Source organism: Tympanuchus pallidicinctus, unplaced genomic scaffold (assembly GCF_026119805.1).
Source record: "Tympanuchus pallidicinctus isolate F22 unplaced genomic scaffold, pur_lepc_1.0 scaffold3, whole genome shotgun sequence".
Lineage (NCBI taxonomy): Eukaryota > Metazoa > Chordata > Aves > Galliformes > Phasianidae > Tympanuchus > Tympanuchus pallidicinctus.
The window spans coordinates 59,365,248-59,389,842 of record NW_026294747.1 but is presented as its reverse complement, the minus strand read 5'-3'; the positions used below and the strand labels follow the sequence as shown (position 1 = coordinate 59,389,842).

Sequence of the window (24,595 nt, the reverse complement as noted above, 5' to 3'; positions counted from 1 at the left end):
AATGCTCCTTAAATAATGCTTTGGGTGCAGTCAACACGGCTCTGTTCAGCTCCACATGAAGCATCCAGCCACCAATTAACACCAGCTCCTAATCACCACCCTTTGGCCGACACCAGCCGTGCCTCATTGACTCACAGAAGAGCTCCATAAGGAGCACAGAGTCCAACACCACACAGGACCACCCAGAAATCACACCGTGACATTTGGAGCTTTATTCAGCTCAGTAACATCGTCTGGTTTCAAACCTTCCCCTGCAGCTGATAGAAGCCATCACCCCTGGAGGACATTTTGGTAACAGAACACAAAACCTTCCCCAGCGAGGCGTCGGGCCTCCAACCAGTTCACAGCCAGTTGGTGAGCTTGGGTTTTTCTGTAAGGCTTTTTCTGCCCACTTACAGGGCAGCGCTCCTGCGTGAGTTCTCTGCTGTCCAATCGGGGCTGCGTGGTGACCAAAGCTTCAACCACAGTCTGTAGCACTGGTGCTTCTTGCTGTGAACCTGCTTGGTGTGAAAGGTTTAGAAGCCTTTGGGTGAATAGTGGATAGTGATAGGACAAGGGGAATGGTTTTAAAGTGAGACAGGGGAGGTTTGGGTTGGATATGAGGAGGAAGTTTTTCCCCCAGAGGGCGGTGAGGCACTGGCACAGGTTGCCCAAGGAGGCTGTGGATGCCCCATCCCTGCAGGCATTCAAGGCCAGGCTGGATGTGGCTCTGGGCAGCCTGGGCTGCTGGTTGGCGACCTGCACACAGCAGGGGTTGGAGCTGGATGAGCATCGTGCTCCTTTGCAACCCAGGCCGTTCTGTAACTCCATGATTCCATGAAAAATTCTATGAAAAGCCTTCTGCTTTCCCCAAGGACACTTTGGGTGCCAGCACTGTAAGCAAACACTTTGAGGCACCATTTTCCCATGAAAACCTGTGCAACCACTGTCTAAATGCAGCTCTCCCTTTCCCTCTGCAGATGGGTCCAACGAGGAGACGACTGCAAATGATTGCCACAGCTGCCCTGGCACCTCAGGGGAGAGCGAGGAACAGAAGCAGTATTTGTCTTCCCATCTTTAATTCCAGAAATCATAACTAGAAGATTGAAAAGTCAACAAGTGGGAGGTCTTGAACCGATGCAGCCACAATGCACCTCAGCACTGGGTGCACTGTGCCATCGGTGGCTCCTGGCTGCCTTGCTGGCACACTTGTTTTCCTCCAGCTGATTCCTTCTCATGCACTGCACGGCACAAACTCTTCTTTCTTTAATCAGGTCAGAGTTGTACAAAAACACAGAGGCCGTTGTCTGCTGATTCCAGCTGTGTGTAAAAACCACGAGCTACGCAAAGAATAAAAGGGTGGAATTACATCATTGCATTATTTTGTGGATTTTTACATTTGAGAGACTGGAAATAGCAACAGAATGAGGTTAGGCTAAAATCAGCATTTCCCAAACAGCACAAAGCAGAGCAAGCAACTGCTGGGGCTCCTCAGGTCTGCAGTCAGAGCACCTTGCTGTAATTAGCCTGTAATTAGCATCAGGTCTGCTCTGCTGTGAGCCCAAGGAATCACCTGAAAGCTGAGGAAGCAGAGGGGCTCACAGCTTCAGATTTAAAAAGCAGTGCTTTCAAATGTCCTCGGGTACTTCATGCTTCTACTTTCGTACTTCTATGCTTCTCACTTCCAATGAGATTTCTTCATTTCCTGGGCTGTTGCTGGTGTTATTTAACCATCCTGCACCAAACACAGCTCAGTGCTCTGGGGTGAATCACAAAAACTACACGGTGGGATTTGGGGATGAAGGAACACAGAACTCGACTGTGACTCGTTAATCACAGGGCCATCACCGTGGCAGCTTCTTAACTCCCGCGTTTAAACCTTTTCCTTGCTTTAAGGCTTAAGCCTTTTTCTCCTTCGCCCCTCACGTGCAGTACATGCATCACCTGGGGCACCAACGGAGACCCTGGGCTCTCTGGCAGGGCAGCGCCTCCACTGCCCCTCTTACCCCATCCGTGCAGCGCGTGGCTTCAGCTCCTCGCACCACCAGAGGGCGGGGTGGGCAGCACACATGGAGCTGTTAGCAAAGCGAGTCCTTCCGATCCTACAAAGACCTCCCCTCATAAACACTCAGAATTAAGGTTAATCCACAACAGAATCCAAGGGTTTGAGGAGTGAGTGGAAGCCCAGAGGCAGGCTTAGAAACAGCACAGATCCCTCAGCCTTCAGAAATAAAGGGGAAAAATAACCCCCACCCCAAGTGCTTACAGACCTGCAATCCTCTTCATCACCTCCTCCTCGTACAATTCCTTCTGCCACTCTTCCCCTCTTGTGCTGCCACGTTCCCAAACGTCCCACAGGCCTAAAACAGAAAGCATTCAATGCCAGTGCTGTGCTGAACACACTCGAAAGCCCTCTGTTCAAACAGTGTTAGCACAGCACACGACCTATGGAGCTTACAGCTCAATCTCCTCCTGTCATTTCTACATGGAGCATGGAAGCAGCAAGATGACTTTAAAATCATGTGACTTGATGACTTTCTAAAGCAACTGAGCCAAAAATTAGTTGTAAAAAAAAATAAAACAAAACACAGTCAGCGAATTGGAAACCACAGCTGCTGAATTAATAAAATAATCAAAACCTAAGAAATTTCAGAGTGTTTTTAAAGCACATTCTGAGGAGCTGCTGCAGTCCATCAGATCCAGCACCAAGAGTTTCCCCTGCTGATAAGACTCAGAAGGTGATGCAAACAAAAATTAAAGCCCTACGAGTAGTGATGATTAAGACATTTTATGTTAAAAGAGACTGAAGGCAAAATGTTAAAAATGTATTCTCATATTGCCATTAATTTCTTTTGATTCATCCGGATCTTTCTTGAGCTGAGCAGTGCTGAACAACGGCCCCTGTTGCTGCAGTCGGAACCCAAACACAGCACCCATCCATGGTGAGAAGCAGTTCACACTTTGCCTTCACAGCTACTGCATGCAGCACTTGCAGCTGGAACCTGAGCACAGAGAGCTCCCAGATGCATTCAGTCCCCTCTGCCATCAACCTCTGAACGCCGCATTGCTGCCTCCTTGACTGGCATTGCATGAAATCCCTCCTATTAAGAGAAACAAACACAGCTGAAATCTCCTGATTACCTTCAGGAGCTCTGGCTTTGCTTCCGAGTTCAATTACTTATTCCACCACAGAGGCTGTGAGGGCTCCACGTGAGCCGGTTCCCATCTTCCCCCAGGATGAACTTCTCGGAACGGCCCCTTTCAGCAGCCATCTGCTCCTCTTAATTTTTAAGGGGTTGATTTCAAAAGAACCGTCCTCAAAGCACTTTGAACACAACCGCCGGTGCTTGGAAGGCGCCCCCGCGTCCCGGCCCGTGGCGTGGATCCACCGCTTCATGGGGGGCTTTGTTTTGGAGAGGGAAACCATCGAAAGTGACGGCGCCGTCCTCGCAGCCCCCGCTGGCGGCACTCGGGCAGCTCAGCGCCGAGCAGTAAAGCCATTAAAGGCAGAGATGGGAACAGCTCGGAAGTAACGCGCCAGAAGGAGGGCAGCAGGGGCACCAGCTGCTTTAGCTCGAAGCGGGCCGCAATTCTCTGGGAAAACCAGAGATTTCAGAGCGAGAAGAGCTGTGCGCGGGCCGCAGCCCCAGCAGCGCTCAGCTTCACCGCATCGGAGCGACCGAAACACCCGAAAGGGAAAAACCTTTTAAACCAGCTTCAAGGAGCCGTTCGCACACAGCTGCGCGCGGCGCGGACCTCCAGCAATGCAACGCCCTTCGTTAACCGGCGCTTCCGTGAGGAACCCCGCGCGTTCCGCCACCAAGCTCACTGAGGGGCCCCGACAAAGGGCCAGAGCCAAACATCCCGGCCTGAACCCGATGCTTCGGGTGCCCGGGGCGCCGCTGCGGCTCGTCCCGGCGGCCCGCAGGAGGGCTGTGCGAAGGCCGGCCGGCACAACTCCGCTCACCGCCACCACGGCGCCGCCATCTTGCTGCGCGCCGCCCCCCTCGACCCGGTGCGAGCCAATCAGAACGCTCGGTGCGAGAAGCACCACCCCGCCTCCTCTCGCCATTGGCCTGCAGCTGCTTTGCCCCGCCCCCCCGCGCGACTAGCGCCAATCAACGTGGGCACGTGCCGCGCGTCCTCCCAAGGCTGGCCAATGGAGAAAGCAGAGCGTTTTGATTGGAGGAGGAGCGAGCGTGACGTCACAGGAAGCGCCCACAGCAGGCCCGTTGCCATAACGACAGCGGCGCGGCGCCGGGCCGGACGTGGGAGCCGGGAACCTGGCTCTGATTCGGCCTCAGCTCCTGCATTTCCACCCTGCGAGGCTCAGCGTCACTGAGAGCCACGAGAAGCTTCTTTATTATCAAAAGCAACGCGATGTCGCAGCGCATTTGACCCGGCAGCGCCCCTCCCCCCCTAAAAACGCAGCAACTCAACGCCTCGAGGAGGACGTTCTACAAAGGTTTACAGGGCCTGTTATCAGGACTCAGCAAGTTGCACAACACCGTCCAGAGCTGCGACAGCGCAGCAAAGCACAACCGAGAAGCACCTGAAGGCTGCCCAGAAGGCACAGCGTGCTGTGGGGTCACACGGGAACTCCCTGCACCACCACAGGAGGCGGAACGCAGCCCTCCTCAGCTCACACGGCTCCCTGTGCTCAGTACAGGATACTGAAGTCACCCACAGATCCGTTCCCAGACTCTGAGATGCCATGGGATGACATCTGGGATGTCCTCCAGCCCGAAGCATTCACACAGCGCTCTGTGTCGATGTTAATTCTCTCCAGAGTGGGTTCAGGAGCTGTGAGCGCTGCAGATTTCCTGCGTATCCCATAGCCAGGCATAGAATCCTTAGGGTTGGAAGGGACCCTCGAAGGCCATCGGTCCAACTGCCCTGCAGCCGTCAGGCAGCTCCAGAGATCGCCCCCATGCACTCTGTGGAAAATAAACACCAACGTTCTCCCCTCCCCATGCAGGGAGCTGCCATCCAACAGCCACCTCAGCTCAGTGCTGAGCTGGAAGACCCCGCTGTGCACCTGCTTGGCTGCCCACAGCAGGGCAGGATTTCCTATCTGGAGTGCAGCACGGATTCCCTGATCTCTGTGCAGGGCCAGCTGGCAGTCTGATGTGTTCTCTGCACGTGGCTTTCCTGATGCTTAATTAAACTCCTCCTGAGTACGAACCTTTTGCTGCAGAGGTGGCATGGGAAAAGCCCCTCTCCCGAGTGGCGGCGCAGATGTTTTAAGAGATAATCCTTCCTCCTGTAGCTTTTGTCACACTCGGAGCACTTGTAGGGCCTCTCACCCGTGTGAGAGGTCTGGTGTCGGACAAGCCAGGAGTGACAAACAAAGCTTTTCCCACAGTCGTTGCATATGTAGGACTTCCCCCTGCCCTGGCTCTGCTGTTGGCTCGCTAAGCCACCCCTGGGCGCCTCCAACACGTCCCGTGGGTCGGCCTCACAGGGGCTGGATAGCAAATTCTCTGCAGGGAGCTTCCCTCCACTCCCCATCGACGGCCGCTCCTCTCTGCAAAGGCCGTTGTGCTCACGAAGCCTGGTTCTACCTGCACTGCTTGGCACGAGCTTGGCTGGCAGCCCTTCAAACTTCTCCCCTGCAGCATCCACTGGGTGCTGGAAGGCCGCCTCGACAGGACTGTTCTCACACTTGGGGACTGGCAGCAGCTCTTCCTGGGCTCCCTGCAGAGCTGGAAGATGCTCCTGCTGGATATAGTTCCTCTCACACCTGCTGGACACGCACAGCCTCTTTCTGACATCATTTGGCTGAGCAATAAAGAGATCCAGTTGTTCACCAAAGGCTCGGTCGTACTGAGCATCACCCCCAAAGCCATTCCTGCTGGTGGTTGTTTCCATCATTTCTGAGCTCCACTGACTTTCCCACGTCAACGCGGAGCCGGGATCCTCGTGAAACTTCTCCTCAGGTCTCTCCAGCATGTCGGAGTCACACATCATGCTTACAGAGCTGTCAGCCAGGCAGTCCCTCCTTCTGTTCTCATCATGCACTGAAACAGACAGATTCCACAGTCTATCAGTTAAGGAAATCTCTTAATGGTATCCAGAAGCCGCATCTACAGCCGCACGGTGCCAACCAACGGATGGAGGCAGTATGATGGGAGGCTTTAATACGAGGGAGAGGGAAAAACCAGCGTTCCACTGAAACAAAACCTCCAGGAACACAAACGATCCTTTTTGCAATTCAAATCTAGGTGAATAATCGCTAATGTGACACCTCCCCTTCAGCTCTCATTCAGTTCTCTAACGTGTCAGCCTAAGTTCCCTGTGTTTCCAACAGGGCAGACAGCACCGCAGCTCAGCGCTCCGCTGCACAGCTGAAGAAGCAAAGGTCCACGCTGAGGCAGCAAAGCCAGGCAAACAGCTCAGCGTGCACAACCCCTCCTTGTGCGTGAGCTGCTGCCTCTGCAGGCTGGGCTGCTGTGGGGAGAGCTGAGAGCAGTGCTGAGGCAAGAGGAAGGCTCCCGTGACTTGGAGCTGAGCCCAGTGCTGCTGGCACAAGGCAGCCAGAGCTGACAGCTGCCTGTCCTCCAGAAAGCCCTCCTGCTTTCTTCTGACTCCTAACAATCCATCCCAGCAGGTACCGGGCAACCCAGCGGCTTAGGCACAGCTCTAGATTTACCCCAAAGCAAATCCCACTCATCTCTGCCTCTCGTTACACTGCTCTGCAATTTTCCTCTTTCTAGAATCAAAGTTTCCAGTGTCTCATTTTTCAGACTAATTTTCCTCAGTTGTCTTCAGCTCAGGCTTCTCGTGCTCCGTGATTCTTTTGTCCCCTGAGACCTGTGTCCCATCCAACTGCTCAGAGTTGCTGCAGAAAGGCTCCACTGAGCACTGTAAGGGCCATGGGTGGCCGACTGAGACCAGCACCATCCACACTGCACGAACGTCCCAAGCTCTTATTCCTCCTGCTGTGCTCTGAGGACTCTTAGAGCAGCCAGAACAGGAATCTCTATGGAAAGGTGTAGGCAGAGCTGATCCAGCCTTCCACCAAGCCAGTATCCTGGATGACTCTTTGCTTCTGTGGGGTAAAACCATGCAGGGAGGCAGTTCCCATAAGGTGACTGGCGGACTGAGAGTCTAATTTACTCTACAGTAACTTTACCACACCTAAATAACTTAAAGATGATGCATCCCCTCTTCAATCACCCAGTCAGGAGCTGCACTCCGGAGCTGTGCTCCACAAGACTGCAGTTAATATCCCAGTGCAGATTTGTGCAGCTAAAGCTTCCCTAAGGCTGAGCCTGGATCCAGAGATGTGCCTCTGTCCCCTAACTGCCCCTCAACCACAATCCAAGGCAGCATTTGGGACAGTGTGAGGCTGCTGGGGGAGAGAAAGCACAGAACCTACTTTGTGAACAAGCCTCAGCTGGCAGACTGAGGTTTGCACCTGTTCTTTCATGGCTTACATTATAAGGCCATGAATTTTAACAGATGAAAAAAAAGCTTTAAATTAGACACGCCATCCCAAGAAATCTCAGCTGAAATTCACGACCAACCTGCACTTGGCTCTGCAGGGACTTCTCCTTTCTCTGAGCCCTGCTGCTCGGGGCAGTGCGGCTCCTCCTCTCGTTTAATCCACGACAAGACCGCAGTCACACAGCTCTGAGACTCTGTTTGTTGGGGAAAATGCACACAACTGAGAAACACCAGAGAAAGACACAAAGCAGAGGAGATTTGGGAGCTCACAAAGATCAGAGAAGCACCCACAAAGCCTCGGGGGAGACAAAAGGTCAGGAGGCACTGAGGGGCCATTCCTACAGCGGGAGCTGCACAGGGAATCCTCACCTGCATCTCCTGGCAGGTCTTCATGCTCTGTGCTGGGCAGCTCCCTGCCGTACGCCTCCGTGCCTCCCTTGGTCTGAGCTGGAGCTTCAGGCTCAAAGAATGCTGGCTCTGTAAAGGGGAAAGCCCACGGCAAGCCTACCAGAAGCGCTCAAGTTCAGGACGTTACAAGGCTGAGACCTGTTCTGATTTGATATTTTCCCCCACGAGCCAACCCTAGATTTTACACAGGCTCCCATAAGCCTGGTTTATTCACAGAACCTCACACGAGCCTCTAAAAATCCCAAAGCCGGAGACCAAATAAAACTGTCAGCGCCAACAGAGCGAGCTGCTGCCCTTTGTATGGAGTGAGGGCAGCCAGCTCCAAAGCACAGCAGCCGCTCAGCGAGGCAAAGCAGTGCCACCAAACTGCACTGCCAGCTCGGTTCAAAACCTGCAGGAGTTTCAGCAAAGCTTTGGAATGCGTGAGAAGAGAGAAAAAACCCAACAAGGCCTGGAATGCAGTGGCTCCGTTCTCTCCCCCCCGGGGCACGCAGTTGCTCACCTGGGCACGGCTCCCGCTCCGCTCCCGCAGCCTCCAGCTCCTCCTGCGCCGCTGCGCGCGGCTCTTCCTCCTTCTTAACACAGACACCGCCGTCTTCTGCGTGGGGAATTCAGGCAACATCAGCTCCCGTATCCGAAACTAACTCTAAGCCCAGCAGAACCTCTGGCTGCGCCCCTTCCTGAGCGAGGCCCGCCCGCATCCCTCGCCCACATCTCCCAAAGCTCTGATCGGACGCACAGCGGTTCCTCGTGCCGCGCCGCACCGCTGCCTCCCCGCCGCCCTCCGCTCCCGCAGCGCGGAGCCGCGCCGCGATCTCCTCCCGCTCTCCGCTCTCCGCGGCGGCTCCGCTCCCCTCCCCGTCCTTTCGGCCGCAGCCCCGGCGCCGCCGCTCACCCTCCGCTCCGTCCCCGCGTCGCGGCGCTCCCCGAGGCGGCTCCAATCGCCGCTCCAGCGCCCGCACGCGGCCCCGCAGCGCCAGCGCGAGCCTCAGCCGCCGCTCCGCCCGCGCCAGGCGGCCCTCCAGGCGGAGCAGCCGCGCCGACACCACCCGGCCCAGCAGCGGCCCCGCCATGGCCGTACGAACAGCGCTCCGCAACCCCGGGCGGCCCCGCAGCGCCCTCTGCCGCCGTCCCGCACCGGGAGGCGGGGCTGCCGCGCCGGGAGGGCGGAGCGCGGAACGGAGCTCGGCGGGGTTCGCGGGGCACGGAGCCGCGCTCTGCCCTGCGCTGCCGGGGCGGCACGCGGCACCGGCACGAACTGCAGCCCAGGCGCTGCCTGCGCACAGCTCTGCGCGGGGACGGCGGCTGCGGGCTCTCCTCGGGGAGCTCCCACCCCGCTGTACTCCGGGGGGCCCTGCTGGGTTGGGGGACCGGAGGGACCCCGAGGGCCCCATCCTCAGCCACACTGCGGGTCTGCGGTCTGAAGGAGCCCGGGCCCATCCTTGCGCCTGTGGTTCCTCTCAGGAGCTCCGTGGTGCCACCACGGCCACAGCACAGCAGACATCACCGCTGCGGGATCCCAGCTGGGATCTGGGGGTGTCACCTCCGTGGCTCTGCTCTGCCAACCTCCCGAGGAGCACCAAACTAACGGGAGATTTGCAGTCAGGCCAAAAACACCCCAGGTCCTCCACTTCATGCACGTGTCCCTACGGAGGTGCCTCCATCATAAGCCCTGAGCCATCACCTCCTCACCTCAACCCCCGAGCAGAGCACAGCACTGTGGGGGGATGAGAGCCACGCTGCTTCGGTGCAGCACAGGACACGGGCAGCTTTCCGGGCTGTAAGCACACCTGTGTTCAGTTCTGCATGCCCCGACAGCCCCAAGTCCTCCTCCTCATGGTTGCACTCAATCCAAGCGCTGCTCCATCCATGTCTGTGCTTGGCATTGCCCTCACCTGGCTGCAGCGCTGTGCACTTGGCCTTCTTGGAGCACAGGTGGTTTGCATGGCCTGATCTCAGCCCTTTCTGGGAGGCAGCCCTTCCCTCCAATGTCAGACTGCAGCACACTGCTTGGTGTCATCAGCAAAGCTGCAGATAAAGACATGAGATGGTTTTGGTCCCAACACCATTTGTCACCCATCTCCACATGGGCATTGAGCCACTGACCACAACTCTGAGTGCAATCACCAGCCAATTCCTCACCCACCAAACGGCCCATCCATCAGATCCACATCTCCAACACAGAGACGTGGATGCCGTGTGCGACAGCGCCAAACACACCGCACGTGTCTGTGTGGATGGCAGCAGCTGCTCCTGGCCGAGAGTTGCCCCGTGATGCCAAAGACGTGGTGCTGTGCCACCAGAGCCAGGCGGGCTCCCCCAGCATGGCCTCCATGGGCCCCTACCAAGGGCTGCTGGAGCAGAGAAACTCTCCTCCTGCGCATCCAAAGGGCCCGGCCCACCCCAGCTGGACATGGAGGCAGCTGTGTGGCTCGTGCGTTGTTCTGGTCCTGCTGCTGAGGGCTGCCAGAGGACAGGGCCTTCTCTGCACCTACACACGCTCTCATGTCTTCTGTTTAATTGGTGCATAGGAGCTTGGATGCCGGTGTGCCTCTCCAAAACTGAAGTGGCAGCAATGGCACGCAAACAATTCCTGCCTCGATGAGGCACAACGCTCAGAGAGGCTTTCACCAAGCAGATCTGAAGCGGTGAAGCAATCAGAGACGTGGAGCTGCATCTGAAGCAGCTTAACAGTGGAAGGTCCTGCAGTGAACGAACCACAATGCAGCTCAGGGTGCACGTGGAAGACCTCATGCTCCTGAAATACTCCTGCATCTTCCCTGGCCCTTCCCTGCAGCTTCTGATCAGTCCTTTAAGCAATGCTGCGTCTGTGCAAGGGAAGGATTCCTCTCTTCTCCTTGGAAGATCAGTGTGCTCCTGTGCTGCTTGGCATTTCTTCTTGGATTCAGGGCTGAATTTTTAAAATGGAAGCAGCACAAAGCTCAAAATAGCTCCATGATCTGTTATAAATACAGTTATTGATCTTTGAAATACAAGAGCTCAGCTCAAGCAGGGAAACTATGACTCACTGCACGAAGTGCAGCTTCATCTGTATCATCAAAGGTGGCATCAGTAAGTGATGAAATACGGAGCTTTGGCAGCAGCTACCATGTGAAGCCTCCCCATCAAAATCAGGGCAGTGCTGTCAGGATGGTGTCATCCTTCCCAGCCCACACTGCTGGACACACTGGCACAGGTTGCCCAAGGAGGCTGTGGATGCCCCATCCCTGCAGGCATTCCAGGCCAGGCTGGATGTGGCTCTGGGCAGCCTGGGCTGCTGGTTGGTGACCTGCACACAGCAGGGGTTGGAGCTGGATGAGCATCGTGCTCCTTTGCAATCAAGGCTGTTCTATGATCCTGTGACACTGAAACAACCAACTTTTCACGCAACAGCAGTGCAACACGGAGCAGAGGTGGCAACACTGCACTTCTATTGTTTCTGTCTCCTTTTGTATCATGCCATAACAGTACTTAAAAGTTGCCTGTAGTTGTTGGTTTGTAGAATGACCCACAAAAGTGATCCTAGCCAAGATTCAGGCTGCTGCCATCACAGAGCACCGCTGCTGCTTCATGCAACAGCACCTCCACCTTGGTATCCCAGAATAATCCTGCTCTGCCTCGACTCCAATGGGCCGAACTGATGATGGCTGCAATCACAGCATCACAGAATGGCCAGGGTTGGAAGGGACCTCAAGGATCACGAATCTCCAACCTCCCTCCACATGCAGGGCCACCAACCTCCTCGTTTAATGCTAAACCAGGCTGCCCAGGGCCCCATCCAACCTGGCCTTGAACACCTCCAAGGATTGGGGCATCACAGCCCCTCTGGGCAGCTGTTCCAGCACCTCACCACTCTCTGAGTAAAGAATTTCCCCCTGATGACCGAATCCTTCAGCAATCCTGTGGTTGCTGAAAACTTTTTGATGGCAGCACTGACTTGGTTTGTTTGTGAGAACAGCACAATGAGTAATTTCCATCCTAACTGTAGGTGCTATTGGCACTGTGACACCGTTTGAAACTCAGATACACACACATGGAAATCAGCTTTCCTGCTCAGGTTCCACTGCAGCATCAAAACAAACCAAAAAATGCAATCAAAACCCACAACTCCATTGTGTTTGTGATGCCAGGTAGGTGTGTGTCTTCCCATCAGTGAGGCAGGGTGCCACAAACACAGCAGGACCCCTGAGAGCTCAGTGACCGTGCACACAGCCCTTCCCTATGGACACACACCCGGGGCCAAGCAAGCAGGAAAAGTGCTTTCCAAAAAGACCCAAAAAAAAAGAAGAAGTGCTTAAGGCTTCACAGCTTTCATCCATTCAAGTTTAATGTTATGGTAATAAAAAAAATCAAGTATCTACCGCTGCAGGTTGAACTGGCATTTGCAAATGACCGAAACGTGCTCCCTGCCCTGGGGGCTCACAGCCTAGGCAAGGAAAAGGAGGAAACAAGCAGTTGAGCAGCTGTCAGCAGGAAGCACTGGAGGACGGATCAGTTTACTGAACAGGCCCAAACGGATTGTCTGGATGTCAAATGCCTTCTGCTGCTAGCTGCCAAGAGATTCTGCTTAGCATGTCGCACAGCAAAGCAAAACTGGTCCGCGCTCAGTGCTTCGAGGTACCGAGGGGGCACTGAACGCTGACAAGTGACAAAACACAGAACACTGTCTGCTCCCCAGAGATATTTTTGGGGAAAAAAAAATAGGTGAGTACACAAAGAGAGGCTCATCACACACAGAGCTGCTCAGACACGTCAGAAAGCAAAGACCTCAGCAGCACTAGGATGAGAAGAGGCCACGGGCAGACGTGTCAGGGAAATGCCTGCAGCGGTTGACGCTCCTGCAGCAGAGTTCTGTGCCACTCCTGCGGATGAGCAGGCTCACTCAGGCTCACACAGGCTCACACAGGCTCACACAGGCTCACACAGGCTCACACAGGCTCACACAGGCTCACCCCAACCTGCTCCAGATTCTGCAGGAATCAGGTTAGCCTAAACCAGAGCCTGGAGCTGCCTCGCCGCTTGGCTGCAACAGGCACAGCAGCACTGCTGTCTTGTGCTCCGTTGAACAGCGAGGTCCTGGAAAGAGCTCACTGCTGGGCCAGAAGAGCTTCCAGCTAACAGACCTGCCCAGGAACACTTCTGTCCCTGCAAGCACGAGCCAGCCACATGCACCCGTCCTAGTGGGCACCTGGGGACCAGGAAGTGGCAGAGAGGTTTCAAAAGCCCCGTGAGCAATGGGGAGATCAAACAGCAGCTTTAAGCCAGGTCAGACAGCGCTGTGAGCCCTGAAGCTGCATGATGTATTGGGGCTGTTGGCCGAACGCGTTTCCTTCTGGGATATAATGAAAGCCCATCTCTACTATCAGAAGAGCATACGTACCCCACGCTAGCAGGAGGAAAGAGAGATGAGGACAATAAAGACAAAGGAAAAAGTGTTAATGCAGGGGCAGATACAGAACATTATCCCAGCGCTCACTTCAGCCTGAGGGCACAGCTGAGCACTGCCTCTGGCTTACCAGTTGTTTCTCCCTTCAGTTCCACTGGGAGTCCAAGAGGTACCAGGAGGAGCCTGGGCAATGCTGCCTCTATTAGGTATGCTCAGAAGCAAGACAAAAAGGGAATTCCCCTGTCACTGCAGTACAAACCCAGGGTCTCCCTGCAAGTCATCAGTGACACTTCCTCTCGTGCATGTCTTTAATATCCTGGAGTCCTTCAAACACGTCACTCAAGCTTGCCCACGAAACTGAGCACAGCAGAAATTCATCAAGGAATGCAGGGAGGGAAACTCCAGGTGAAAAGCAGCTGCTTGCTGTAACCAGTTCAAATAACTGACTCAAACCTGGAGAGACCCGACACGCTTTTGTTCTTAAGAGACTTTCAGCTAACTATGAGGTATCGCATCATCACCACCACGAAGAAGAGGGCAGTCATGCCGTGGTGGATCCTAATTCTACTTTATGATAAATAGAGAGACTTTGATGCCGAGCAGCAGAGACTCTGTCCTCTCCTGCCTTCCTCGCCTGGGGGCTGTAGGGCCACGCGAGCCCTGCACAACCCAGAAGCCCTATAGCGGTGCCTCCCTCGTGTGACTCCTGACGGCGCAGCTCCTCTCTCGCAGGTGGATCTTCTCGTGCTGAAGGAGGTGCTGCTTCTGGGTGAAGCGCTTCAAGCACTCGTTGCACTGGTACGGTCTCTCCCCAGTGTGGATCCTCTGATGCCGGATCAGATTGGAGGGATGGCTGAAAGTCTTCCCACAGTACGAGCACCAAAGGACCCCCGGGCTCCGGCCCGAGTGCACGCGCTGGTGGACGATGAGGGTTTTCTTCTGGGAGAAGCACTCCTGACACTTGCTGCACTTGTAAGGCTTCCCTTGCGGGTGCCCCGGTTTGCTGCGGTTGGTGCTGATGCTCTTCATGCACCTGGAGCTGCCACGTGCCTTGTTTGTGGCTGAGACGCCAGCGGGAGCTTTTACCTTCGGGTTCTGCTTGAAGCTCTCTGCGGCAACGTGGATCTGCTGGTGAGGCTGATGGATAAAGATGTTCTCGTCTTCAGCGGGCTCACTGCCACACAGCGTGCTGTAATTCTGCTGCTGCATCATCAGCATCTTCTTCAGACATAAGCCCTTCCTACATGCAACACACGAGTGAGGCCTCTCCTCGGGATACTCTTGCCTGTAGAACGTGACGGTGTTGATTTCACCAAGATCGCCTTCCCCAGAAGCAGATGGCACCAACCTGCTCATGCTCTGGTTTCCCAGGGGCACAGCAGAGCTGAACTGACTGTCAAAGGGCAGCACCTCGTTGGCGCTCTGGAAAACCACGTCTTCTGATTCCCCGGATAAAGCTGTGGGACACTCTGAGCTTTGCAGGCATTCGTCAGAGTCCAGCTGCTCTATTTTGAATGCTATCACCTCATCAGCTGGAACTGAGGAGAAAAACAAAGGGGACATTCACTGCCGGGAGACAGAGATGCTTCTAAAACGCCCGTCCTTCCCCTACCACCCTTGCATCAAACAGGCCCCTCTTAGCAGGGAGCATGAAACACTGCTGTACCGATCGAGTCAACTGGAGGACTCAAACAAGACAGAATACGAGTGAAGAGCACAGGAATGCTGCCCTTTCAGCTGGCTGAGCAGCGAGTGTCAGAAGCCACAACAGAGGGAGCAGAGAGAAGCGCAGCCTTCCAAGACAGCACACGCTTCAGCGCTGCCCAGAGCTTCCAAAATTGCTTCCAGCTGTCCTCCTCCTCCCAGGTGCTAAGATCTCATGAACCTGGGGTAGGACTTTGCTTCCCACTGCATCCGCTGCCCTCCATACACCAACGTCCCAGTATTTCACACTCTTCAGATAGTGGCAGCCCTTTCCACGAGATCCACCTTCCCTCTCCTCCCAGGATGTGGTGACCCCCCTGTGCAGCCTCTTTGTTGAAGGGGAACACATCAACACTCCCAGTTTTTGACTTGAGATGTGCTGCTCTGGATGTGTACGTAACAAGGTGACATCATGCAGAGGTGACACTACGGGTGGACGTGAAAAAGAGCACTCACAGCAGGGCAAATACCAACAAAAACTGAACAAGACCTTTGGACGCCTCTGATGAAGCACAAGAAGAAACAGAGACCAGGACTGAGAGCGAGGGAGAAAGTATGAAACAAGGAAATGACTGCAGAGCTGGTATCAAGCCCTCAGGTACGTGCTGAGGGACTCCTCTGGAGCACAGCTCCTTCCTCTGAGACTGCTACCACCAAGCAGAAGAAATTCCAGGGAAAAATATCAGAAACGCCTCGTCTCCCCATCACTTCAATCTTCCTACACGTAAAACTGTCCGTAACATTTCAGTCCGCTTTCCCAACCTCAGCACAGCTCTTGCTCTCTCCCCAGAGCCCGGCACATGCAGGGGGAACATCTGGGGTGCCCTCATGCAGCACCGGCTCCGCAGTGGCACAGCACTTGGTGGCACTGCTCAGAACTCACCCACGCTGAGCTCAGTGAACTCTGCACCCTCCGTGGCCTCCTGCTCCTCCGCACACACCTCTTCATTCTGCTTCAGAGCTCCCGCGAAGCTCGGCTCTGGAATGCTGAAGTCTGCTGATGTCAAGAGAAAAACTCCCTTACTGGGTATCACAGCACACTTTGGCTCTTCCCTCCCTGCACCCAGCTTGCTCCCTGCCACCCCAATTTCTTACACAACCTTTCCTCAGCACTACCTGCTGTTCTCAGCCCTGTAGGGAGAGGGCTTCCTCTTACCCCACAGCTGACAGTGTTTCAGGACAGCATCCTCCCCGGTGCTACGTCCAAGCACACACTTTCCAACCAACACTCCTTGGGTCTGGCAGACACCCAGTCCCAGAAGGACCCCTTCAGCTGACCCCCAGCCCCACAGATGCTCCCTTCACACCCCCGAATGCTGTTTTCTTCCTTCAAGTTGCTCTTGTTCTCTAGGGCACTGCACTCCTTTGCTGCCTTAGCTGCCTGCATCAGATCTAATCAACAGATATTCTGCTAATGGGAGATCAAACCCACTGCGTGCTTTCTGACACTGTCATTCCCTCAGAGCCTGCTCTCCTTGAGAAGTTCCTTTCATAGTAAATTAGGACCATCACCTGGCATATTCTCTGTCTGGGGACAGCACCACACACTCATTATCCCCAAGGGTAAAAAATGCCATCAATTCATCTCTTGCCTGCATTCGGTTCTGTTGGAATCTCCTTCTGTCCTGAGGTCACCTCACTGCAGGGCACTTCTCCTCTCTGAAGCCGGGACGAGAGGTCAGGTTTGGAGACTGCATAATCTGTTGAGAAACAGAAATGTTAATGTTTCTGTGCTGCATCAAACTGCTCTCATTGCTGCAGGTGACAGGAGAGGTAACAAGGTGCCAAGCCAAGTAGTCACGGGGAGGAATGTACCTCTTCAAACAGTACTGACAGCAGCTGCATGCCCCAGAACAGCTCCATTGGCCAAAACACACCACCCAGTGAGAGCCCACTGCACGGGGGGCTCTGCACGGCCCACCAGCAGATGGCCTTGGGCAGAAAACTCCATCCCAGCACCAAAAACACCCAGAGCCCCGAGGGAAGGGGCTGGTAGGCTGGGCTTGGCACACAGCAGGGCTCTGGGAGAGTCAGCAGCCAGTTCCCAGTCCACTGAGTGCTGAGGCTCTGGATGCAACACGAGCTGTGCTCCATGCTGGCAGCGGGCACAGACCTCTGTGTGCTTCTACAGCTTTGGCTCCTGAGTGCAGGAAAGTTCCCTATGGCAGCTAACTCAGAAGCACCAAGAACTGACTTTAAAAGCATTATTTACCCAGAGAGTTCAGAGATTCACCGTCCCCTCTCAGCACGTTCTTGTACAGCTCCTTCTGCCATTCCTCCAGGTTCTCCCACTCTTGCTCAGCAAAGCAAGCTGTGTCACTTTCAGATGCCTCTGGGACCTGCAATTGTAAAAGTCACAAACTCAGCCCTGAAGCAGATACCTCTGCCATCCTTACAGCACTGACAAGAGAGAACTTCTGCATTTCTATTTATCACTGCTACCGTACATCAGGTGCTGAAAGGACAAAAGAAATTATGCCTCAAAGCATCGTTACGACTCAGATCCTCAGTCTGAAGAATTTTCTTCCTCTGTGCTAATTCAGGGCAAGCATATTGCCAGTTTCTCACCGTTCTGTTTCCTTCAGTGTTATTTTTATGGGGATTTAGTAACCATCTGTCCTTTTGCAAAGAGATTCAAGTAGATATAAACTCGAATACACATACAAACAACCACCCCCAGTTGTATTTGCATTTCTAGCACAGTAAAACATCCTCCTCACAGGCAGCTGATGTGCATGGGGAAATAAAGGGTTTCCTGGGAAACCTCAACCAGGTGCCACCAGCACTGGGGGACACTCAGTGCCCACAGGGAACATCCAGATCACAGCATGGCCTGGGTTGCAAAGGAGCACGATGCTCATCCAGCTCCAACCCCTGCTGTGTGCAGGTCGCCAACCAGCAGCCCAGGCTGCCCAGAGCCACATCCAGCTTGGCCTTGAATGCCTGCAGGGATGGGGCATCCACAGCCTCCTTGGGCAGCCCGTTCCAGTGCCTCACCACCCTGTGGGTGCAGTTTGTTACCTTGAGGCCGGAGGGCAGACGCAACACACAGAAGTTCCTGTTCTTCAGCAGGTTCTCCATGTGCTCCAGACGCCGCTGCAGCTGCCCGTACTCCCGGATGAGGGTGCCCAGCACGGTCAGCTTGCTCTCCAGCTGGTTCCCAAAATCCACCACTGTTTTTTCACAGTCCAAGTACTTTTTCTCAGTGGTTACCGTCCTTCGCTCTAGGTTGAGCAGCCGGGAGGCGTGGGCCTCTACGCTCTTCTCCACCGCCTGCACTGCAGCCACCACTGTCCACAGCGAGATGCTGGCGGCGCTGCTTGGCACGGCTTCACCTGGTGCTTGAGGGAGGCCGGATGAGCAGAGGCAGCCGCCGGGGAGCGCGGAGGCCATGTCCCGCTCCAAAGGACAGGCTGAGGCCGGCAGCTGTTCTGCTCCCGGTGTCCTGCAGGGTCCTTGAGCTGCTAAGGGTGGGAGGGAGAGCTGTGAGGCCTTGGCACACCGGGAGCGGGCTTCCCTTCCCATACAGAGACACCGGGACTGAGCCTCTCACATGGGGACACCAGGACCGGGGTTCCTGCCATGTGAGGCCTTGGGGCACGGCGGGCACACCAGGACCGGGGCAGTGACCTCATGTGAAGACACCAGGAGCGAGGCCTTAATTCCGTGCCAGGACCCCAGACCCGGCCTTCCCCGCCCATACAGGGACACCAGGACCGGGCTGTTAACCCCACACAGAGGACACCGGGGCCTGGCTTTCCCATTCCGCTGGGAAACGGGCTCTTAAGTCAGGTAGGGAACAGCGGCACCGGGGCCCTCGCTCTGCGTGGGGACACCCATCCCAGCTCTCCCCCCACGTATCACGTCACCAGGAACGGGTTCTCACCTGGGACCGCGGCCTGCCCCCACACGGGGCCCTCATCCCACGTGGGGACCCCAGCCCTCCGCATCCCTCCGTGCGGGGACACGAGGCCTCACCTCTGCGAGGGCGCCCAGATGGAGCTTTCCCCGGCACGGGGCCGGCAGGACCGGGCCGCTATCTCTCCGTGCGGGGTCAGGAGAGCCGGGCCTCGCCCCCACTACACGGCACCGGGACGGGGACGTGGGACCGGCCGCCGTTCCACGTGCGGGCACCGAACCCAGGGCCTCAAGTCTGTGCGGAGACACCGGGCCCACGCTTCCTTCCCCACACAGAGTCACGCAGACCCGGCTCCCGTCCCCGCACAACGGCACCGAACCGCACCGAGCCAAACCGAACCGAACCGAAGGACCCCGGCCCACCTGCCCCGCGCCCGGAGCCGCCGCCGCCGCCTCGACCGCACCTGGCGCCGTACCGCCGGGAGGTGCCGCCTGGCCGCCGCTCTTTGCAACAGCGCCCCCTGCCGGCCGGAGGGCGCCATGCGCGGCGAGGAGAGGCGGCGCCGCCACGTGAGCCGAGAGAGCGGTGCAGCGCGCATCCCGACCAGCAGGGGGCGCTGCCTGCACGAGGCCTGCGGTGGGAGCGATGGGGGAGGGCCGGTGCCTTGGGCTGCCCCGTCCCGTCCCGTCGGGTGTCGGTGTGGTGATGGAGGAGCTGTACGCCCGCATCGAGGCCCTGGAGCGGCGGCTGGAGCGGGCAGAGGCTGCGCTGAGGGACAGGGAAGCCTGGGGGCCGCGGTTGCCCTCGGTACGGCCCTTCTCGGGGAGGCGTCGGTCGTGGGGCTGGGGGCTGCTCGTGGGGCCGGCTGGGGGTCTGGCTGGAAGCTGCTCGGGGGCCCTCAGGCTGTGAAGGAGTGTCAGTGGGGCTGGGGGTCGCCGGTGGCTTTGGGGGTGAAGCTTCCCGGGCTGGACGTCTGCACTGAGAATGCTGGTGGTGCTGCTGGGGGGCTGGGGAGGTGCGTGGGGCAGAGGTGAACGTGGGGGCTCTGATCGGGGCTGTTAGGGGGCAGGGATTGAGCTGGGGGCTGCTCGTTGGGGCTGAGGGGGTGATCGGGGGGCTGGGGTCGGTCCTGGCGTCGTTATGGGGCTGTGTTGAGGCTGGGAGTCAGGCTGGGGGCTGTTATGGAGCCTTTGGCTGAGGGTCAGCCTGGGGGCTGAGGCGATGTCTGTGGGGCAGGAGATCAACGTAGGGCTTCCTTATGGGGGTCTGGGTGTCAGGCTGAGGTCCGTTTGTGGGGGGCTAAGAGGTTGTCTGTGGGGCTGTGAGGTGGTCTGGCAGTTACTGATGGGGACTTTGTGGAACCGAGGCTGGGGGATGATGCTTTTTCAGCAGTTTGGGGGCTTTTGATGCTCTGGGTGTGAAGCTGGGGGCTGCTTCAAGGGCCAGAAGGGGGCTGGGGGTGTCTGGGGCTGGCACTGAGCCATGGGGCTCCTGCACAGAGATTCTGGGGGAAGGGTGAGGCAGGCTGGATTTAGGTTTCGGGGTCAATGACGGGCCTTTGAAGGACTGAGAAATCATTTTGGGAACAGTGCAGTAGCCTATGGGATGCACATGGTGCTACGGAGAGGTTGAATGGGCTGATGGGGGGAGGGGGCTGAGAGTGAGCCTGGAGGTTGCTTGTGGGCCCATTAGGAGGGGCGAAGGGACCTTTGGGGTGAATCTGAAGGGCTGCTAATGGGGCTCTCAGGGTCTGGGAGCTGGCTGGGAGGAGCTGGCAGACGCACTGAGCCCAGCCCTCTGCCCACAGCTGCCGGTGACTTTCAGGGATGTCTTTGTGGAGTTCAGCAGGGACGAGTGGGCCCTCCTGGATGATGAGCAGAAGGAGCTGCATCGGAGCGTGATGCAGAGCAACTGTGAAATGCTGGTGTCCCTGTGTATGCATCCGTGCTGGTTTGGCATTTCCCATCGCTATCCGGGCTGCTCTCCCTGGGTTGCTTTTCTTTACCTCTCATTGGGATCTGTAGCCCCAAACAATCGGCTCCAACTCTTGTCCCCTCTGGGAGCAAGCGGAGGCTGTCGGGCTCAGGAGGGGGTAGAAAGTGCTCAGTGTCTCCCTGTGGAAAGCTGGGATGCCGTCCTCTCTGAGCTGCCTTACAAATTCTCACTGCCACGATCTCTGTCGGGTTTCCTGTGTGTATCCCACGATGTCGTATGGAACATCTCTCTCTGGCCAGTGTAGGTTCTGTCCTCTCCCAGCTCCTCGTGCCACTCAGCCCACTTGCTGGCAGGATAGCATGAGAAGTTGAGAAACCCAAATGTCTGCCCAGCACTGCTCAGCTGCAACTGAAACATCATCGTGTTACCAACACTGGTTCTCTCCTAAGGCCAGAGCATGGCATCATAGCAGACACAAGGACAAAATCAGCTCTGTCCAACCTGAAACCCTCACGCTTGTCATTGATTCTACCCAGTGCTGAGGTGAAGGGAGCAGTGGGCTTGGATTTCCCTGCAGCTGGTGTCCCCTTAGCATCTCGTGAGCTCACCTCCAAGTACAGCCCAGGTGAAAAATGAGGCACGAGCCGAATCCTGCAGTGGGCCAGATTGTTTTCCTGTCTTCAGGGCACTTTACACCTGTTGTGTGGGGGAATTCTGGGAGAACAGGTTTGTGTAGTAATCCTAGGTGGAGCAGAGATGAATTATCAGATGAGCCTGAGGGCGCTTTTCAGATCCTCCATAGAGCTCCCTGTCTTTGCCTGTAACTCCTGGCGTGCAGCTTGTTTGGAGGTGAGGTTTTGATGGATGGGGTGTGGGCTGTATGATGACAGCACGTGCAGAAGACAGTGGATGCACTTGCAAAGATGCTTCACGTCTCTGATGTTTGTCTTGTCCTTGAGCAGACTGTGACCTAGCCAAGCCTGAAGTCTTATTGCAGATGGAAAGAGGAGAGCCATGTGAACCAGCAGAGCCAGGCCTGGAGGGCACGGCGGTGTCCCTGAAGCCAGCTGCAGGTGAGTGATGCTGAGTCTCAGCCATGCACGGATCCTGGCTCCTGCCTGCTTACCAGCACGCCAGCGGTCCTTGCCCTCAGCCACAGGGACAGGGGCAGCTCCTGTGGCCGTGCACAGGGGATTGTGTTGGGAACATCAGTAGCCTCGAATTCTCCCCCTGGCACGGAGCCCAGTGCCTTGAGACCCCCAGAAGGGACCCTCAGGCCCTGTGCTGACTCCTATGGACCCCAGCAGGGGCTGGTGATGATGAGCACTCTTCTGTCCCCAGAACCCAACGGTCCTGGCTGTGCGAGCGGTGAAGCCTTGCTGCAGGTGGAGACAGAGCAGTCTTCTACAGGGAGATGCAGGAACCTGGAGGACAGCAGGAGCTCTTCGGATGCATCTGACAGTAGTGCACACGAGTGTCTGGCGAGTCCACCGAAGCGAGGGACCCTGAGCCCTGGCTGTGCCTCACCTGAGGTCGTAATCCCCGCCTCTGCCCTTGTAGCACACATTCCTCAGGAAGCCATAGGAGCTCCAGCAGATCTCAGCCACCTGGCTACCTCCCCTCCCTGCCCCATCCCCACGTGCTGCCAGGAAGTGCTGACCTTGAGCCTGCTTCCATCTCTTCCTCCTGCAGCAGGTAAAGTGCAGAGCCCTTCCTCCCTCCTGCTGGGCTGGGGGCTCAGGGAGCACAGTATGCAGCATTAGCTCTGCACGAACCTTTGCTGAGGCTTTTTGGACAGATTTCTATATGATTCACATGGGCCAAGAAGGGGTTAGTGCAGTAAATCCAGTTACCAGCTTTGAAACTATATAAAAATGGGATATGGCGTGGTGTGAACCAAGTCAGTCAGTTGGTTGGCGCTGAAGGATGAGCCCTTGATGTCTCTTTTGGGCTCTTCCCATCCTCAGTGATGTTCATCATCCCTTGGGGTGTCTGAGGTGACTGGCTGTAGTGGTGTCCTGCTGTGCTCTGGGTGGGTCTGTGGTCTGGGAAGGCACTGGGCTGGAAGAAGAGAGCAGTGCTGGCATTGGTAGCAGCTCCTGGGCGAGGAGAGAGGGAGACATGAGGGTCTTTATGCCCCCTGGGTCTTTATGCCTTGTTCTCAGAACTGAGCGGAAGAGTGATGCTGGGGTTCTGCCAAATTTCCAGCAGGTGCTGAGGTGGGGATCCCAGGAGAGGTCCTGCAGGAGCGGATCGGTGCCGAGGAGGGTCTGCAAAAGGAGGACTTGAAAGGTGCAGGGAACAGCGGCCAGTGTGTGGCAGCAGATGCTCCTGAAGAGCCGAGCAAGGAGGAGATGCCAGACCTTTGCCAAACAGCAGCACACGTGGAGCCCAGCAGCTCGGCTGATCTGCTGGCAAAGCCAGAGGAGAGCGTGGGCAGAACCGCTGCCTGCCAGCGAAACTCCTCCCGAGAGAAGTTCTACAGGTGCGTGGTGTGCGGGAAGAACTTCCTGCTCAAGATCAACCTCATCATCCACCAGAAGAGCCACAGCAACTGGGTGCCGTACGACTGCATCGAATGCAACCAGACCTTCAAGTCCAAAAAGAAAATCCGGCGTCACTTGCGGATCCGGGCGGCCACGGGGTTCTGCCCATCCTCCAACAGCGAGGGGGGCTCCAGCCTGGCGCCCTGCAGGGCCGCCCAGCCCCACACCCAGGGCAGCGGCACCAGGGAGCAGTGGGAGAAGTCCAACCCCAGCCGGTTCCCGCTGTCTCCTCAGAAAATCACGTATACGTGTACCGAATGCATGGAGAACTTCTCCAGCCAGAACTTTCTGGTGCTGCACCAGAGGACGCACGCTGACCGGCATCACTTCACCCTGTGTCTCTGCTGCAACAGGAGCTTTGTCTGGGCCTCCGAGTTCGTCCGCCACAGCCAGAGCGACGCGGGCAGGAAGCGCTACTGGTGCAGCGAGTGCCAGAAAGCCTACAAGCAGCTCCACTGCTCGTGAGGGCACCAGAAGAGCGACATGAGAAGGGAGAGCCCGCATGAGAGCGGCAGCAAACTGCCTCTGTGCTCTGAGCCTGTGTAGGGGAGGGGGAGAGGAGGGCGAGGGGGCACTTCTGAAGATGGGGCTGCTGCCTGCTCTTCTCTCTCCATCCTCGACCGTGGGCTCTGGGCATTGTGGCTGGACCATCCCACCCTGCCTGGCGCCCATGGCTGCGTGCTCCTCTTCCTGAAGGTGGGAGGAGCTGCTTTGGGGCTCTGGCTGTGGGAATTGGGTTCCTCCCCACAGCTGCATGTAGCTCTGCTGTGCTGCTGCTGGGAAACCTCCAGCTTTGTCACCTTTATACAGACACCCTCCAGCACGTCCGTGTCCCACATCCGTGTCCCGCCGCAGCATCCCATGTCTGTGCCCTTCGTGGAGCTCCTGCGGGTCCTTGCTGCTGCCCTGAGGTCTACCCCTGCCAGGCTGCCAAGCCGGGGGCATTTTAGAGCCGTGACGGGAAGAATTCGGGGTTAAAACGGTGGAATTGGAGGGAGCACTGCATGTGGGGTGGGCACTGCTGGTGGGCAGCGAGGGAACGAGAGTGGGTTGTGTTGGAAAATAACGCGTGTTGGAAAATGATGGGGGGAGGGGTTGCCTGTGCCTGTATGATGGGGGCCGTGCTGTGGGGCGGGCTGGTTAATGGGCTAATTAAACCAGTCCTGGGAACGGAGTGGTTCTGTGAACGTTGGTGGGGCTTTTGGGGACTGAGAGGTGGGGGGGGGGGGTGAGGGGGGTCGGTGATTGAGGGAGCGGCTGGAAGTGGGGGAGCTGGGAATGGGGGGGGGGGGGTCGGGAGCTGGGGTTGTACGGGGAGAAGGGGGAACT

The 24,595-nt window shown here is 56.6% G+C and overlaps 2 protein-coding genes across 6 annotated transcripts; one reads left to right on the top strand and one right to left on the bottom strand.

The window, feature by feature from the left end:
* Positions 1-4,314: 4,314 nt before the first annotated feature.
* Positions 4,315-19,274, bottom strand: LOC128086412 (zinc finger protein 777-like). Of its 4 annotated transcripts, none has more exons than XM_052695051.1 (9): positions 19,208-19,274; positions 17,948-18,387; positions 17,139-17,265; positions 16,519-16,626; positions 15,810-15,920; positions 8,339-8,434; positions 7,798-7,905; positions 7,509-7,622; positions 4,315-5,999 (listed from the first exon to the last, which is right to left on the bottom strand). In XM_052695051.1, exons 2-9 carry the CDS (start codon positions 18,317-18,319, stop codon positions 5,050-5,052), a joined length of 1,986 nt encoding a protein of 661 aa, XP_052551011.1. In that variant the 5' UTR covers positions 18,320-18,387; positions 19,208-19,274; the 3' UTR covers positions 4,315-5,049. The 4 variants fall into 4 exon arrangements, with proteins under 4 accessions (XP_052551011.1, XP_052551010.1, XP_052551009.1 ...); XM_052695050.1 differs by having other exon boundaries at positions 17,948-18,390; positions 19,208-19,269; XM_052695049.1 differs by lacking the exon at positions 19,208-19,274 and adding an exon at positions 18,813-19,191 and having other exon boundaries at positions 17,948-18,390.
* A 140-nt stretch (positions 19,275-19,414) lies between these two features.
* Positions 19,415-24,436, top strand: LOC128086423 (zinc finger protein 777-like). 2 transcript variants are annotated; one of them, XM_052695084.1, is made up of 5 exons: positions 19,415-19,592; positions 20,593-20,719; positions 21,683-21,793; positions 22,062-22,415; positions 22,932-24,436. In XM_052695084.1, exons 1-5 carry the CDS (start codon positions 19,431-19,433, stop codon positions 23,729-23,731), a joined length of 1,554 nt encoding a protein of 517 aa, XP_052551044.1. In that variant the 5' UTR covers positions 19,415-19,430; the 3' UTR covers positions 23,732-24,436. The 2 variants fall into 2 exon arrangements, with proteins under 2 accessions (XP_052551044.1, XP_052551043.1); XM_052695083.1 differs by having other exon boundaries at positions 22,929-24,436.
* The last annotated feature ends 159 nt before the right edge of the window (positions 24,437-24,595 follow it).